This window comes from Stegodyphus dumicola, chromosome 1 (genome assembly GCF_044657685.1).
Source record: "Stegodyphus dumicola isolate Sdum_Otavi_A_Nest chromosome 1, ASM4465768v1".
Taxonomy (NCBI): domain Eukaryota; kingdom Metazoa; phylum Arthropoda; class Arachnida; order Araneae; family Eresidae; genus Stegodyphus; species Stegodyphus dumicola.
In genome coordinates, this window is record NC_140768.1 from 45526625 (window position 1) to 45546015 (window position 19391).

Below are 19391 nucleotides of genomic sequence, written 5' to 3' on the forward strand. Positions count from 1 at the left end.
CCGAGTTGAAAGTCCTCTCAAGTGGCAAGGAAAGAGGGGTCCATGCTGTCGAATCCATGCTCTGGGATTTCTCTTTCGAATTGGTTTGGAGTTTCTTTTTTCTCGTAGATGTAATTCCTTCACTACTGTGATGCAGCCTAGTGAATGTTTTCAATCATGTGATAACTAAATGACCAAAGGATTTTGGCTGTTTTCCACGAATGCATTCATTACTAGGTTATTGATGTTGATGCAATAATAAGATATTAGGCAAGGAAACTCAACAACAGGAATTAGGTTTCTCAAGTTGAACTCCCAGTCTTGAAGGCCGCATTAGATTTCCCATCATCTAGCCACTATCGCACCATTTATACAGATTTGCTTCTAGTTCTGCAAATCATCATCGGCCACAGAATCAGAAATATCCTAGTAAGAAAGATAGAGAAAATTTTCGTTGGTGTGCCAGTCAGGCCGAAACTGCGGTGGGGTTCCAGCTCTTACAGAAATCACTAGAAATGTAAGTGTGGATTTATCTCGTAACGACCAGCCCTCACACAAGCACAATAAATGTACCACTTCGAGGCTAGGACCTAAAGGCCATACTGAATGAAAGACCATCATCGGCCACAGAAGCAGAAATATTCTCGTAAGAAAGATCCAGAAACAATGGCAATGGCAACTCATGAGTGGCTCTTCACCCTACACTCAATATTTAACCAGTCACGGCCCATTTATGGACTTGTATCGGCTCGGTCTGCTGATGATAAGTTTGCTTATGGAATGGTCGGAGAACTCGACCACTTTTTTTTCAGTTGACCTGGCAAATATCATCTCCGCAAACTTGCGGATGCAAATGTAACAGCATAGGCAGACAAACCATTAAAAAATTCTCTTGTTCTCAAATGCATACGAGAATATGTAATTTTGCTTAGCCATTATTTAATGTCTACATTAATAAATGTAATTTATTATATTTTCTCTGCCATTCTTTTTTTAATACTACATGAATTTTTGCATTTCTTTGCTCTTTTATTTGCATTAAGTCAATAAAGTGTTTACTACTGCGACTTTGTTTTGATATGTTTGAGTATCTTTTCCTGCTGTGTAATGGAATTATGTTGTAAATTTACCTATTCTGCGATTAGTATATTCCAATAAGGTTCCCATCTTATTCAACTGTTTGAAGCTTTATAAATATAGTGTCTTCGCTGTGTATTATCGGCCGTGTTTGTTATGTGGTGGTTACTTTGCGTTATTCACTGAGTTCCTCTGTTTTAAAACTGAAACTTATTTAATTACTAGCAGTATGACACAACTTGCTTTATGTAAGTTACTTACTAATTTTTTATTTTATTTATTTCTATTTTTCATTCGTTCATAGATTTAGTTATTTACTTCTGTTGCATTTGCTCATGCATCTTTTCGACAATTAGTTGTCAAAATTTATTACTATTTTGTTCAGTCGTCTGCTCTACTTTCGACAGTTGAAATGCATATTATGCATTCGGCAAAAACTCCGTGCTAAGTAAAAACTCCGTCCGTTGTTCCTAGCCATTGTGTCACAGATAATTAACAACAGTGGGTCTTTTCGGCGGACATGCTATGGTTTTCTCCATGTGTAACGTGTATACGAGCCAATTTCCCTTAGAAAGTTCTTCACGAAACACCTCTTCCCTTAAATAGATAGCCCTCGAGTGCTTTGCCCTTATCAAATAAACCAAACCAAACCAAACCAAATGGCTAATACGCTAACGCCTTAGTGGATCGGCCGCCCATCTGTTGGAGAAAAGGAAGGAAAAAATATTGCAAGTGTCCGGCTATTTAGAATAGCATACTATTTAATATACACAAAACAGTTGCAAATGTTATTCATACTACTAATAACAGGCTTGAAAAAAGAACATTTTTAACAGACTTCTAAATATTTAGGGGTAGTAAATAATAAACAAGCTAAACCTCTAGATATATTTTATGCATTCGATAACATGCCCAAATGTTTCTTCTTAAGTTTTATCATTAAAAACGTCTTTAAAAGAAATGCAGAAAAATTTTGGATCGTTACGTTCGTTGCATTACATCACGTTATCATTTGTTTAAAATCCATGTGGCTTAGAAAATGTTATTATAATGCGAAAAATAAAATCTTTGTCCATGAGCTTCTGAAAATAGCCAGTTCTCATAGTGTTGCCATTTAGAAAAGTGTAAATCTTTAATTTATCTTTCAGATTTATTCAGTCTGCATTTGCTTAACAAACTGAGCGATTTTAAATCTATAAACATACTTCTTAATAATTTAAAACTTGTTTCTTTTAATACTATATATAACTGATATAATTTAATGTACGTATAATTTATAAATTATCCAATGAGTAGTTGTGAATTTTTATGCATAATTATAATAAATAAAAATGTTTCTAACACCACGTATTGTTTAATTGTACAGAATCATTTTTTATTTACACTTTTATAATACAATTTGTCCGCGACTTTTTAATCTGTCACAAAACTCGGAAAAAGAATTTTCCAGTTGGTGTAATAAAAAACATACATATACATGTTTATATTAATACACATATCCATAACATACACATACAGGTCCATATTGTTCAAGAGTCATTGTACATCATTTCAGGTTTGCTAATTCGATAAAAGTTTTGTCTAAAAATATTAGTTTTCGCTTTGGTAAATTAGAAGTGTAATTATACGCTGAAACGGTTTTATAATAAATTTCATCTTATAAGCTAATTATGACTTACTATCTTTGTTATAGTTCTACACAGGTTCATTATCTTTCATCAATCATGGGTTCTCAAATTACGATGATGAAGTTAGCTCAAAGTATTTACCTTAATTAAAATTTTAATGGCACTGTGATCAGCAGAAGCTTGCGATTTATATATTCTTGTAAACAATGTAAGTAATCTGTCTGAAAAGGGTAAATGTAAACGCTTAAAATAAATTTTTACAAAACATCATTTTCTGACGCTTGCGCACTGTTGCATTCATTCTTAAATCCTTCAAGTGTTCTGCTTACGATTGCAAAACCAAACTTTTGACTGCGATATTGTTGGCTTTTTTTATCATCTCTTCGCTAGTATTTGCGATTATCAGGAAGTCTTTGATGATGATAGAATTATTCTGTTGAATCAAATCTTAAAATGGCTTAATTTTTCTCTGAAATGTTTAAAGCTTAAGAACGCTGAACTGCATTTTTGTTCCTCTTTTATGACATGCTTGAGTGTTAGTACGTTACTTTTCGTGTATAATATTGTTGGCAATCTTTAAGTTAGTAGTTTATGAATTTTACAAATAAGTTGTTGTCTATTTTATAGTACTATTTTATGTATTTTAAAACATATTAACTATCAGCCTTTATGAAATACTTCACTATTACAAATTCATCATTGTTTTACATTTCCATCACTGCTGTTAAGTTTATAAAAGATTTCATATGATACTTAGTTGGAAAGGAAACACTCTGGAATACTTCCTGAAACTAAAACAATCCTCCATAAATCAACCGAGAACAAATTACCAGTGTTCAGATATTTTACTAATGGGCCCACAATTATCTATTAGAAATTCGAAATATTCTTAGAATTATATTGAAATGATTAAGTTTACGTAGATCAGATTATTTATTGCTGCATTGTCTGTCTCAGGAAGGATGCTGTCTTGGAGGATTTTCTGATTAATTGACTAGCATTAACCTTACACACGGGGAGAGGTGCTAAGAGCCTATGCAGCAAACTTATCCATTTGCCCGAAACAGAAACCGGAAACTATATCCATTATGTATTTTATGGAGTGATTTGATTGAGAAGAAACTATAAGCTAGCTGATTGGACTTTTTTACTTTACGTCATCGACGGAATAGCTGGCTCACTGAGTTAGGTGCTCTTCAACCTGTTGGATCCTGTAGATTCCATCTACAGGATCAAACAGGGGGCTTAGTACTCTGTCCTCCGGGTACTGATTACATTTAGAGCTTAGTGCTGCTGTGTCCTCCGGGAAGTGACTAAGTGAGGAATACCGGAGAAGAAGGACCAGAACATGGAAAGAAGGTACATGGTGGAGACTAAGGGGAAAATGCTAACAACTAATTTGTCCTGAGCACGGCAAGGTTGCTGTTTCTTACAAGGAGGTACTGTTATTGTCATGTATAATGTGTTCATTGTTGAAATGCGTAATGACGGTTGTACAATTAAATTAAATACATATTAACTACAGCTGGTCCGGACTGTTAGATACATGTTATGTCCCTTAGTTATTACGAGAAGACTAACGCATTACAACTTCATTTCTTCATCATCAGTGACCTAAAAGTTAAAATTGTTGTGCACTGGAAATTGTGTCCCGTGTTCGAATTCTATTTGTAAGAATGGGCCAGATGTGCAGTTGTTTTCGTAGATGTTTCGTACATAAAAGTTCTTTGTAAATTCATACACGAAAGCATTTCTTTCTTAGATAAATGCTTGTTTTGACACAAATTACCTACCCTTTTATATATACACACAGAATTAAAACACCCTTTTAACTTTTGCTTTACTTCAGTTCTTCATATGGCATCTCAGAGAATGTTAAAGCTTTAAGTTTTAAGGCGTTTCAATTGACCTTTGAAGTTCACTGAGACATTTTAAATGTCAGGTAGCATAACTATGAAATATGCAAACTTTTAAGAAAAAATACAAATTTCTGTCTATTATTAAATATATAAATAAAAATGTGCTTTCATTTTCTAACATGTTCTTATGGTATTGTACAAATGCGATCTTGATAGGCTAAATTTTGTTTTTCTCCCCTTAGTTCCACCAGAGCCACCGAAAATAGTACAAGGCGACTTTCTCCGAACGACTGCTGGCATGACAGTAGAGCTGACATGCGAATCACACGCAGGAAAACCACCAGCAGAGGTAAAATATATGCTTCTATATCACTGCCATAATTATATTCGTTTTCTGAAAACATAAATGTTTTCTTAAGAATAGATAACTTTTGATATTTAAGGCTAAAATATAGTTATAAAATATAGTTTTTTCTTATAACGCAGCTAGCATTCTTCTTTTATTTTACATTTGTACACATTTAAATATCTACGAATAGTTATGGAAAACAAATTAAAAAATAAGTTATTTATTGCCTTTATTTCATTAATTCTTTCAATCTTTTACATTCAATATTCATTCAATCTTTAACAATTTTGTAATTTTATAGCATTTATTGTTAGAAATTGCATGCATGCAGTGTAAATAATATGTGAAATTTCAAATTGCTTTGATCAGTTCTTATTACCTAGAAGACCGATGTAATTTGCTTCCTATTTAGCTTCGGCATATTCTGTAATAGAGGAGGTTTTATTAATTTTCTAAGCAAATATTTCTTTGGAGAGTATCTTCAATTGTTTTATCTTCCAATTATCCTTCTTCGTGGAGAGTATCTTATCTCCCATTTGTGTTTCTATGTGATATATGGCGAAATGCTTTTCTTCTTGTGAGAAAATTTAATATAATTTACAGAAGTATTTTATGCGGAATCCAAACTGGGGTTTCTTAATGGATATTTTGAAGTCCAACTCCAGCTGCCACAAAGGTATGTTTCCTCATATCTTTGTAGAGGCATTAGGTTGTTTCGAAGCGGGAAAATACCTCTCGAATACGTGCCGAGTGTGCTGGCCACTGCACCACGAAGGCATGCTAAGAAGGCGGGAGAAATACCTTATATACTCCCCCTTTTAAAGGACGACTGGGGATTAGGGGACCCAATCGACAAATCCTGGTGGTGGAGAATCGTCATCCACAACCTTTGATTTTAGTTCGGGCACCACTGTTGAAACATTAGGTTATTTCGAAGCAGGAGTCATGAAAAATGAGCAATGCGCTCGCCGGAACTCGAACCTCGGACCTCTCGAATGCGTGCCGAGTGTGCTGACCATTACACCACGAAGGCATACTAAGAAGGCGGGAGAAATACCTTATATCTTCACTTTCAATAACTGTATAAAATCTGCTCCATCTACTTGCCATTATGATTGTTTGTCACTACAGACAATACCCAATTCTACAGTTACAGGAAAACATAAACTAAAAGCACTATTCAATACATTTTGAGTTTTGAGAAAAATAAAATAAAATGAATAACAAAGATTTTTGACTTTATAATAACATATTTTTATAATGAGAAAGTTTTTTTGGCAAATAAATTGAAGTCTGAAGTACCAAGAAAAAAAATAGATACCGATATTTTTTAATGAAATTCTATAATACATAATAATACCCTAACATAAATTTCTTCTTTGAGCTTTTATCTATCACTAGTTATATATTTCGAAAAATGAAAATATATCTAATGCTTGAAACATAATGGAATATAAAAATCAGTCTGTATTATAATAAAATAGTAGCATTTTCGTATTTATTCCTCTTGCAATTTTTGTGAAGGTTCTGGTAAATCCTTTCATAACAAATGAAACATGAATTTCAGAGATTTATAATAAACATTTGAAAAGGTTTTAGTTTTTACAAAGATATATAAGAATACATTTCATTTAGAAATTGTATATTTTTTAAATTGAAAATGTAAAATGAGATGATAGGCTAAATGAAAATTTTTCTTTTATTTTCCAATTATTTGAACATGGTTGATTTGTTTCTGAAAACTAATAGCCTTTTACTGGTGAAAGAGATAACAAATAGTAATTTGGATACATTGCATTAAATTTTAATGCTGTTTAAAATTTATCAGTGACTGAAAATAATTGCTTTGATAAGAAAATTTAAAGAATTTTATTTTGAAATTTGAAAAGTAAGGAGCTTAAATATAATATATTTAAGTACAATTCATTTCCTTGATCAAAGGTTAATTAATTTTAAATATTAGAATTTTATTTTTAGAATTTTTTTCTGAATTTATTTAATAATTTGAAACTGTAAACAGAAATAAGCAGTTTTCGATTGCTAATAGAGAAACGTTTTTGCAGTTTCTGTAACTTATCAAAAAGAAAAAAAAAGTAATTTCATTCATTCTTACATTTGTAAGAAAAAATGAGAGAGAGAATTTAACTTTAATGCTGAACTTAATTCACTATTTTTTGAGTTTATAAAAATAAATATATATCTGAATGATCTTAACTAACATCTACAAGAGAAAAATAATTAGAACAGCCGGGCCCAACCAGGATAGTGGTTAGGGACGCTGACTGCCGTACCGATGGGCCCGGGTTCGAATCTCCGAGAAGACATGGATGTTTATAAATGTATCGAGTCTATGTGGCTTGGGGACACTTTAAACTTGCGGTGAGCCAAACGTCTTGTCGAGAGCTTGCTCGTAGGAAAAGTCACGAGCCTGATGGTAGGGAAAGAGGGGAGGGAGGCCTTCGGAACCGGGGGATCTTTCCATTAAAATTGGAGTGGAATTGAGCGAAGTCGTTCTGTCACGTGAATGGTGCTCAGGACTCTTACCGGCAACAGGTGCAATCCTTGCATGATGAATTTGGGGGGCTTGTTATGATGTTACTGTCAGAGAGTTGAGATACGTCGCAGCAGCAGCAGCAAATAATTAAAGCTTACTTGTTTTTAAGAACAATGGTTAGGTTAAAGTTGAAAATTTGGTAGTACAAGACAGGGGTTTCCAACTGGGTCTGTCCTGACCTTTTTGGGTATATTGATTGAATTTTAAAGAGGTCATTCATTATCGAGAGGTTTATTGGAGGTCAGTAACGGAATATGCGGCGGCAATTTATGGACATAATAAAAATCCCCTTGATTACCAAAAAATTATTAAAATTAATAATTAATTGTATATTGATATAAAGAATTATCTCATGTCTCATGAGTCATGTATTAAAAAAGAAAACGTATGCACTATTATTTAATGCATATTAAAAATCAACAATGTATTTTTAAAAAATCATACAATTAATGCAATATAAAAATAGTATGAATACGACTATAAAAAGTATGAATATGATGGGATATACCGCTGAAGAGCGATATATCCGTCTTTATATTATGATTCAAGAAGAGTTGACTGAATTGATGGACAAGTTTTAATGAACTTGTTCAAGCACAAGTCTTAATGAAAATACATATGTAAGCTAAGTTTTGAAATTTGAAATCATCCCAGAGAAATATCTGAAAATAAAAGTTATTACCAACCCAACATTATTGTCTCCTTTCTTGTCTTACATGATGAAAACAAATAATTTACTGCGTAAATAAGAAAGAGGTTAAGAATTTTTAATGAGATTAATTGATTGAATGAGAATTTAAGAATTAAGCTATTTCATAACAAGTATTAAAAAAAATTGCACTATTACCTCAAACGCAGACGTGAATTAAAACGGAGCTTTTATGCAATTAGGGATTCTGCGATTTGTTTTCTGAAAGTGTATTTGTATACTTAAAGTTAAAAATAATAGTAATGCACAAAATAATAAAACATAAATCTACTGAACCATTTTGTTCATATTTTTAGTGTAATTATCTTTTTATTTGCAATTGCTTTTATCATGATTACGTTGTACATTTTGTATGTAGATAAAAACGTAAGAAGGTCGATAAAAAAAAAGCTCTTTTTTTTTCCTCGATACGAGAAAAGGGTTGGCATTTAATAATTTTGGGAATCAAATAACTGCTTTAATTTGTTATTTGGGTAAACTTATTTTTAAAAAAATAAATAAAAACTTGGCGAATCTGGTGTTAGCTTACTGTTGCTGTCTTGTGGTGATGTTTGTTGACGAATCTGGTAAGTGCGGTGCTATTGCTGTCTCAGTGTCCTTGATTGTTGTAAATGATGTTTCAGATCGAACTGAAGCCTGTGGCATAGTTGTGAAATATCGTACGGCCACTGTAAAAGGGTATATCTGCATTCTTCGTCAATATTTGTATGTGTTTCCTGTGCTTTTAGGTACCGTTGAAGTGCTCTAAAAGTTCGAAAGAATTTCAAACATAATAACAGCATTAAAAATATAAATCAATTGTCTGATATTGAACTCCGTTTGTTGGAAATTGTTTTGTTGTAAAAATATCACTTTTTAATTAAATCTTACTTTTTGAGAAGAATTTCAAGCTGAGTCTGTATGAGATCAGAGGTTTTGATTTTTATAATAGTGTTTGGTAAAATTATCGTTTGGGTTCACTGTACGATACGCTTAAGATCCTAGATCGGAGGGGAACCAAACAAATCTTACAGTTCCTTACTTGCCTGATTTTCCCTTGGGGGAAAAAAGGGGGGGAGTAAGTGTTGGACTACCATGAAAGAGTGTCATAGCTGAGAAGCCAGAAAAATCTAAATGGACTCTAAATAAAGGTTAAAAACTTGTCCTCTTTTTTATTATGAAAAGGATATGGATAGCATATACAGCATTTGATTTCTATGTTTAGACATATGCAATTGTGTCTTAGCCGCAAACTCTTTGGTTAATACGTGTATTTCTCAAAAACAATTTCCATTAATCACATCAGGAAACACGAATTTCCCATAAAAAATATCTCTGGGTGACAATCATTACTTATAAAAGATAAAACACGTAGTTTCTAGTAATTATTAAATAATTCTGCATACTTCTCAAATACTTTGTTTCGGCGAAGGGGAAAAAACAGAGCATCGTCTGAAACTGGTAAAATTGCTTCTTGATTCAAGCTTCCTAAATAGAAAGTTCTTTTTTACCTAAGCATATTAGACAGAGTGTTACGCTTTTCCCTTTGATGAATGAGCTTTATTTGCTTTCTTCTACACACACGTATTCTTGAAAGTGGAAATTAGCGCTACAAAAATGCTGGAAAAAAATAATATTAAGTACGCTGTCTAATTTGTGTACACACACGTGACTTACGAAGATCTCCCTAAAAATCTCAAGCACCTGAATTTTCTCTCATGTTAAGCTACTTTTAATTTGTCTCCAAAATACCTGCTTGCGAGAGGGGAAAAAATCGCTTAACTGAGCTTCTCATATTACATCTCCTCTATCTTATAAGATAGCAAAAAAAGAAAAACAAAACCTCTAATAAGGGTCTTTTTGAAGGACTTAAAAAATTATAAGTCTTAATGGGGTGGCATCATTTTCTGAGTGAGTTAAAACCTAGGTTGATTACCTGAAACCAAACAAAACTGTTAAAGTGGTGGGAATGCAGGAACATCAGTGGGGGAAAGAGTTGCTGTTTTCAGAGGGTCGTTTGATCAGGATCCATTGGAGGCTACCTATCATCTTTAATATTTTTTCCTTACCATTTTTTTTTTCATTATTCTCGCGATTTCCTACGCCCCTTTAAAGGGCTCAAATTAGATAGCGTAAAGTATACACGTGGCTCAAGCTGTTGTTTTGTAGCAAATTAGAACGTTGCAGAGTCTGGTGGGTGATGACGAGGGTGGAGGAGGTGGTGGGACTTCTCGAAGATTCCAGATGGCGAAGGCTAGGCTCGCTCATTAGTGGAGATTTAAGCACACCGCAGAACGTCTGTCACCTCGCTTAATTATTGCTTCGGCAGAAGGGGATGTGAGAGTGGGAGAGAGGAAGAGGCTGAAAGGAGGGAGGGATAAATTGGTCTTCTTTTTCTCCAGTATTAAAATGCCTCGGCAAATGAGCTTTGTATTGATCTGGGTTTGAGATTTCGCTGTGGAAGGTTTAAAATTTTGAAACACTCTCTTCCCTTCCATATTGAAATATAGATGAATCCTTTAGCACAGCATAACATTCCCCTACTTTTTCCCCCAATTTTTATTATTTTATAAGGAATCGAAGGAGTTGCAGTGTTTCCGATATATCGATACTCAGGAATGTACTGGTAGTTTTATGCTCCTCTAATATGGCTATTTCCTTTGATTCTTACCTTGTATCGATTATATTGATACTTTCCTAAAATTTATATCATTATTATCGTATTTATGTACACTGATGTTTAATTAAATTTCCTTGCAGAGGTGCATTTCTTTATCAAAGGCTAAATTTGTAGTTGTGGAGATTTTTAAAGAAAATGGTGTTAAATTAATATAATACATAGCATTAGTTGTAATATCTAGCATCAATAGACTAGCTTCTTTAAGAATAGTCAAAGCAACATCTGATGACCCTGCCCTTTTAAGATGCAGGTCATCTGGGACCGTAAGGGACCATCTTCTTCGTTGTAATTAAACTTCAATAAATTCTATGGTAACCAACAATAAGTTAAGCTTTAGTAAGATGCAGGCTACTATACTTGATGTATTTAGTAAGATGCAGGCTATGTAAGTTCTATAAAAACTTACATTGTGTAAGTTATGACGAAACCAACTAAAACGTAATTAATCAAACAAACATTTTTGTAACCTTTCTTCAGAACAATTGAATATTTTAAATCAGCTACAGATATTCGAAAACAATGACATTTTTAAACTCATCATTCATTTCTTTTATCTAATACGACTGACTATTCGTCTTTTCCACAGCTGTGATTGAAATCAAGCAGAAGATCGGTTAATTTCCTCATTACTTATAAAAAGGTTCTTTGCTAAGTTTTGTAGACAAACTAGAAACTACAAGATAGCTGTCCAGGAAATATGGAAAACGAAAGCCCTTAAAGACTTCATCTTTCAGTCAAATTTAATATTTATATTCTATGCATTTTGGTTGCCTTTGCGAATATTATGTTCTTCCGATTCTTTCTCTTGATTATACTCTCACCAATTTAGATTTACACTAGATTGCACATGCATTCAAATCTTTTACTAATTTTAATAATCTTTTACTAATATTTAGTAGAAAATAGCGTTTTGATGAGTAGACTTGATTCTATTTAATAGAGTATTGCATCAAATGAAAGAACTTTGAAGAAGTTGAAGTATCAATTTTTAAAGCAGAAGACATGAAAAATGAGCAGTGTCCTCACCGGGACTTGAACCTGGACCTCTCGAATACGTGCCGAGCGTGCTACTGTAATACCAGAAGGCATACGAAGAGAAGGGAGAAAATACCTTATATATCCCCCCCCCAATTAAAGAGTGTACGAGATTGAACGGCCCTAATCTCGAAATCGTGGTGCTGCCAAATTAGTTCGGACGCCTCTGTAGAATGTTTTAGAATTATTCCATGTGAGAAAACTAAAGAAATCCGCAATGCCCTTGCCGGGACTCGAACCTGAACCTCCCGAGAACGCGCGGAGTGCGCTACCGTTTACACCACGAAGGCGTGCTGGAAGGATGAAGAAAGTACGTTATAAAGTAAACTGATCTTAAGAGTTCTTGGGTAAAGTAGCTAACTGTTTTCTAAGAACCTGCATCAAAATAGTAACGAATAGCTTCAAATGTAAGCTATGACAAAATTCTTAAGCAACAATGCATAAAGAAGGCAAAGAACTTTGGAAAAGAATCGAGAGGCAGAAGACGTTAAAAAATTAAAAATTCTCAGTGTCTGTTTAATTTCCTTTTATGTTAGTACTAAATACAGTGCTGAATAAGTAACTTTAAAAAAAAATTATTACTAAAAAAAAATTATTACTCTGTCTCTTGACAACATTTTGCAGCAATTTGTATCATTAGTATCATAAATAAAATGGGTTGCTAACACTCTATGGTAGATCAGTTGCCATTTTTTAAAAAAGTAAATCTAATAATTATGACGAAATTTTTTGACATATAGTTTGTAAGATTCTGTATTTCTTTAATTTTACTCTAGTTAATTATATGTTTGAAAATTTTTGATATTTTTCTCTTTATATGATTTACGTTGAAAAAAACAAAATGCATTAAGAAACGTGAAGCTTGTAAAACTGAAATTTTTTTAGAGTTAAATTTTAGTTTTATTCAAATATAAAGATCCACTTTTATAAGTTGACAGCTGTACATGTTACTTTTACTTAACAGATAATGCACAATGTTTGTATAGTTTCTAAATATTCAAATTGTTTATGTACTGTAATTTATTTTTAAATTGTTTTTGTTAACGTTTTTTATATGCGGCATATTACAATCTGAATTTTTACTTTTTTCTTATTTAGTTTGCTTTCTAATGCGAAGCACATGCAACTGGTATTTATATAAAAACAGAAATAACGAAAATAACTTTTTTTCAATCTTAATTGAAATCAAAAAGGAAAATATTACATAAAGCATCGTGTTATGTATAGAAACACTGAAAAAGATTTTAGATGGTTATATCGTAATATCCTAGTTTATTTGGAAATCCTTGAGAACTAGAATATTGAAGAACTGTGTAGCGACTTATTTGTTCTGTAAGCCAATGACAAATCCAAGGAAGGATTAATTTATTCTTTATTCCAACTCGATGATAGATGGCAAGATGGCCCCCTTCTCGGGATTACAGTAAGCCTCTATTTGGGCTTTCAACTCAAGATAGAAAATAAGGCTTTCCCGGGAATCGAACCACGGACCTCTGGAATACGCGCCCAGCGTGCAGACCACCACACCACGAAGTCATGCCGAGAAGGTGGGAGAAATACCTCATAAACTAACAGAGTTGGCTCTTACTTAAGATCACCGGCGGATATTAACAGGCATGTAACAATACGGCCGAACATAGTAAGATTAGGCTTAAAGAAACGACGTGCCCAGAAGTCAGAACACGCATTACTAAGAGCTTCTAAGCTGTCCTACGTCACCCAATGTGTGTCACCTTAGGTATGTTTTTATGAATGTCCCCTTATACATCTCATGCACCCCATGTTTCTAAGTAAGATGTATTTAGGCATCTGAATATATATGTATCTTCTGCACAGTCTATCTCTAGCTACCGTATGTTCTTATGTATCATGTATCTAGACAATAGATAAAGGTGTACGTGACGCTATACCGATTAACCGTATTGGTAGAGGGATGGTGCCCACGTCCTCCGTCGCATGTCGCATGAGGTGACCGAGACTTCCACTTAAATACTGGTTCTACCTCATGTACATAAAACACGATCCTGAAAACTCATGCTGGCAGGGAATTGTAGATGGTTGATAAAGGAGTAAAAAACAACCTAATCAAATATAAAAATAACTATTAGAACATTAAAATAAACCCCTATAATATAATCTTTATTTTGGACACTCCACTTCAGATCCTTAAGTTTATTTATTCTTTATTCCTTGAAGCATAGATTTCTATATAATCGATAAATCTATAATCTGTCATATCCATAGACTTAACCTACACGGAACTGAAACAGATTTTACGACTGAAATCCTAAGCGCATAAGATTTGCCTACGTAACCTCAAAAATTACGCTGCGTATTTCACGTACTTTATTTCTCAATCGCTCAACGTTTACGGTTGCGTAATGAAGCCGTTTATGCTATACCTCCAATTAGCGTTTGGAAAATTAAGTTGCTTTCCCTTACATTGGTAAAAAAAATTCCTCCGGAGAAACGACCTTCTCCTTATAAAAACGGAAAAGAGAAAGGGAATATCAAGCGGCTGTTGTCTTGGTGAAGAGGTTTAAGGAGATGGGAGAGGACCCAGTAATCATTCGGTTGGTACGACAAAAAAAAAAAATAAAGGAGAAGAAAAGAAAAACGACAAACAAACAAACCAACCGTGTATCACCAAAGACGCTGAGAAAGATTTTGAAGCGGCCTCTCTCGATCCGCAATTTTCTTCCACTAGTTAAATGTCTTTCTTTTCCACCCCTTTTTTTTTTCTCTTTTATTTTTGCCCCTAAAAGGGGGCTGCAATAATAATAATAAAAAAAACGGCACTTCCAATGTTTTGTTCCGTTTTGTTTTTCGACCGCCTTCAGTCTTTTTCTTTTACGTCTCCTGACCCCCAACTGATTTTCTTCTTCATTCCCTAATGGGCTGGATTCTGGAGAAACAGAAAAAAATAGAACAAATCGGGATGTGCACATTTTGTGCTTGTAGATTTAACAATAAAATTATTTTCTTCTCTTTTGTTCTTTCGGAAGTATGGGGTTTGTGCTCTTCTTTCAGTGTGTTTGCTACCAGCAGTCTCCGTTTTCTTTTTTGTTAATTTTTCACTTCGCGTCGATTAGTGTCCAATGAAATCGTAAATTCATGTACTGCATTCTTAAGCCAGAGTTTAAATAAGTGGAATAACGTAAAGGAAAATCTTAATTCAAAAATGCTGTACTTGTCTTTCAGCCAAAAACATTTCTTTGACTATAATTCACTTTGAATCATTTCCTTGCTTGGAAACGTAAAAATACAATCTATCTTTCCTTCGTTTTTTCTTTTTATAAGGTCCAGTACACTGAGTAAAGTATTAAACTACAACTTTTCTGCTCTTTAAAATTTAATATGAAATTTAGGTAGACTTTTAAATTAGAAGAAATTTAGGTAGATTTAGGTTTGTATTAAGTTTTTATAAGCCTAAATATTTTTAAATAGTTGCTTTTCCAGACTGGCCTTAAATAGAAAATTAAGGATACATATTCGGGCTTTTATACTTAGCCATTGCTGAGTTATTCATTAATTAAAAGTTAGTTACCGTTGTTAAAATTTTAATTTAAAAAGTTATTAAGTAACATTGTTACTGACATTTTAGTTAGTACAGTGTATTAAGATTTTCGATGCCAATTATGAAATGACGCAATTGGCTAATTTGTTTTGAGCTTTAATTTTAATTGGTCAGAAAAAATATTATTTTACAGATTAGCGAAATGAACTTTCCTGCGTTATTTCAATAATTTTTTTTAAAATCTAACCATACGAAAATTTTTATCAGCTAAACGATAATAATTCCATAATTAGCGGAATTAGTTTTCCTGCATTATTTCAATAAATTTTGAAAACAAAATCAAACCATGAGAACATTTTTATCAGCTTGTAAGGTTTATCCTAGTTTTATAACAGTTATTTTAAGTTTATGAAGCTTTCCTATCTCTTCTAGCTTCAGCTTACAATTCCTTACCAGAATAATTTTTAGAATTGTGTTAAATGCAAATGAGAAGTAGAAAGTAGTATTTAAGTCAAAGTTGCACTGACTTCGAGAGAGACAGTTAGGATTCCTAAAAAGCGCGCGTTTGCCGATTGGCTAGGTCTCTCTAACTGTTACTATGTTCTGCCGTATTACATGCCTTTTGATAGCTTCGCCAATTGATTTAATGTTACGGGCCATAGGTTAGAATTTGTGTTAGCTTTAGCTAAATCTCTTTAGTTAGTCATTCGATAGTTCTTATTTCTTACATTTTAGGTTAAGCCCAATTGGAGGCTTTGTTTTACGCCCTGAGAAAGGCGCAGATTGTGTATTTTTATTTGGAGAAAATAAAGTGTAATTAACCCTTCTTGAGTTTGCGTTCCTGTTCTCGGACTTAAGCGATTATTCGCTTAGTAGTTCACTATGTTTCTCACTACGTAGTTTAGTAGAATAAAAGGGAGGAACACTACAAGCTAAACAATAATAATTCCGTCATGTTAACAAATATCATATGCTTTAAATAAACGAAACGGTTATAATCTTATGATAAATGTAAGCTTACTTTGCTAGTAAAATGCGATTTTTTTTGTGCACATTTGGAAAGCTTGTAGAGACATTAGGATTTTGAAAAATTAGCAACGCCTTCGACCAACGGGAATCGAACCACGGACCTCTGCAATACCGGCTCAGCGTGCAGAACCACTACACCACAAAGGCACGCTAGGAAGGCGGGAGAAATACATTATATACTCCCGCTTTTAAAGGGCGACTGGGATTTTTAGGGGACCCAATCGCCAAATCCTAGGTGTGGAGAATCCTCATCTAACAACCTTTTAGCTCGGGCGCCACTGTAGAGACATTAGGTATTTTTGGAAGGAGGCAAGATGAAAAATGAGCAATTGCCTTCGCTGGGAATCAAACCACGGACCTCTGGAATACCAGCCCAGCGTGCAGAACCACTACACCACGAAGGCACGCTAGGAAGGCGGGAAAAATACCTTATAAGCTTAACAATATTTGTGCTTTTCAGGGAAGAAATATAAAAAGGATAAATAAAACAGTTTAAAGGAAATTTATTATTCATATTCCATGTTAAAATTAACTAAGAAGTTCTTATTAATGTTTAACAAATTTCTTAGAATTCGTGCTTGGATAAAGTTTCTAAATGAATCTGATTAGCAAATTAATTTTTCAGAATTGCTTTTAATATATGTTAGCTTAAACCTTTACATATTTTAAAATAAGCTTTTAATACATGGGATTTCAATAGCAGGTGTACAGCTATGCCTCTGAGAAATGCAGATATTTTTCTAGAAGATGAAGATCCTTTCCACTAAGTTTAAAAACGTGTTTATAAACTTATAAGCGTGTTTATCTTAACTAAAGATTACGTTGTTAGAACATAAATCAACAAGTGATGATCACCACGAATACTAAGACATCTTTTTTTTTTTTTTTTTTTTTTTTTTTGGTTTATTTCTTAAGAGAAAGATGCCAAGAAGCTGATGACAATAAAAACCTTTGTCCCAAAATGTGCTGGAGTATGGAAGCTGGACTATACGATTATGTTATTAGTGAAGGCCAGTAGTTTAAGAGGTTATAACTTAATTGCTATAATTTCCATCTTTATTGCGATTAAAGTTGTTAGGTCGTTAGGTTATTTTCGATGTCAGGAAGCTGAAACATGTGGAATGCCCTATCCGGCGCTCGGACCTGGCCCTCTCGAATACTCGCCAAGTGTGCTAACCGATACACCACGAAGGCATGCTGAAAGGAGGGAGAAAATATTGAAACAGCTATAATTTTGTAATCATCAGCATATTGTTTCCCTTAAGAAAACAATATGCTGATTTTTCTGAATTATTAATGATTAATACTGATGGTCTTTGGTGAAATATTTTTCCCGAAATCTTATGAAACTTTATTTTGAAATAATACTTTATATTGCATCATTGTCTATATGTATTTTACTTTACTTACATGTATTAAACAATTTTTTCTCTTCTCTTTCCAACAGCTGACATGGTTAGATGGTGAGGGTAATGTTGTGTCTGATGGCATCGAGTACACGACGCAACTTCTTGGAGACGGAAAAAGAGCGAATGCCGCCCTTAAATGGACCCTCACACCTCGAAGAGAGCACGATGGCAAAACTTTCACGTGTCGATCTGAAAATCCAGCTCTCACTCAACCCCTTCACGCGAGAATCAGTCTTGAAGTAAAATGTAAGAATTAATTTTTATGTTGTTTTGTCGTTCGTCGTTGAAATATCTGTAAATGTTGCTGTACACCAATATAGCTAGTATCTTTAGCTGCAACTCTTTAGCTGCAACTTAGCTGCAACTGATTTTACTTAACGTAGTCGATTATTTTCATAGAAAGCAAATCCTAATTTACATAATGATGTTCATACTTTACAAGATTTTAAAAATTATAATGATCTTAGTTAATTTATTAAAACTTGTATGATCTTTTATGCGAAGTTTTCTGCGGAGGCGAAACCTAGTTTCAGTTAATTCAGTTTCCAAAACTGATTTAATAATACTTTTGTTTAAAACTAAAATGGAATTCGTTTGAATAAAAAAAATTAATTAAATTAAACACAGTATTTCAATTTCAAGTAATTCAATCTTTCTGTTAGAGAGAAAATTAAAGGAGACTTTTACATCTAAATTTAATTTTAATTCCAAATTCAAATTAACTAGAGAAGTCAAACTCTTACCAAAAACGGCAAATATTTCCGAAACTTTAGTAACACTCAACAGCGAATGATCTGAGTTAAGTCACCTACTAAGAAATGCCGCCCTTAAATATTTACTGGATTTCAAGGAAGACTGCCTATAGTTATATATGCAGTCAACTGAATCAATGATGCTTTCGGCATAGTACCTGCTTGTTTGTTGAATATTCTTGCGTTTTACTGGAAATAGTGAATGGGAAAGACTACAGAAATTTGGACAGTCTGAAAGCAAAATTAAACTAATCAATATAACATAAAGTCGAATTCGTTTAAATACAAAGTAGTTTTCAAACTTTCATCATAAATCTGATATTAAAATAAAAATGTTAAATATAGAATAAGCAACCATAGCAGCTTTAAGCATTTTGGAGGCTTCTGATTTTAGATTCTCATCCTTTAAAAAGGCAAATTTAGTACTTTAATATGCTATAATGACACATTTCATCATGCTTATTTTATTAATATTTATTCTAATTTCATGGTAAAATAAAAGCGGTTCAATAAATGATGGGCTTAATAAAGAGCTCATTAATAAATAATAAGTTTTACGTCCGTATACCATACTAGATAGCAAAATTACACAGAGCAATCAAAATTTATTTTCACAATTCTTATCATCGTCTTATCTTTTATCATGTTTATTATCATATTAACATATTTTAACTTAATCTTGTAAGAATTATGTTAATTTTATTAACAGTTAAATTTTGAGTTAAACTTCCTTTCCTATCGCTTCTTAATTTCAACTTACCACTTCCGGCCAGAACGTAGTTTTAGAATCACGTCTAAATGTAAATTGAGGAAGAGTGGTATTTAACCGCGAAGT

General features: G+C 33.2%; 1 protein-coding gene across 5 annotated transcripts in view; it reads left to right on the forward strand.

The window, feature by feature from the left end:
• Positions 1-19391, forward strand: part of LOC118188260 (irregular chiasm C-roughest protein-like) — an 824083-nt gene that overhangs the window by 750448 nt on the left and 54244 nt on the right. For all 5 annotated transcript variants that reach the window (XM_085814197.1, XM_085814196.1, XM_085814211.1 and 2 more), the window contains 2 exons: positions 4786-4892; positions 17843-18050. In XM_085814197.1, the coding sequence (XP_085670323.1) occupies positions 4786-4892; positions 17843-18050 (315 nt within the window). The remainder of the gene's footprint in view (positions 1-4785; positions 4893-17842; positions 18051-19391) is intronic.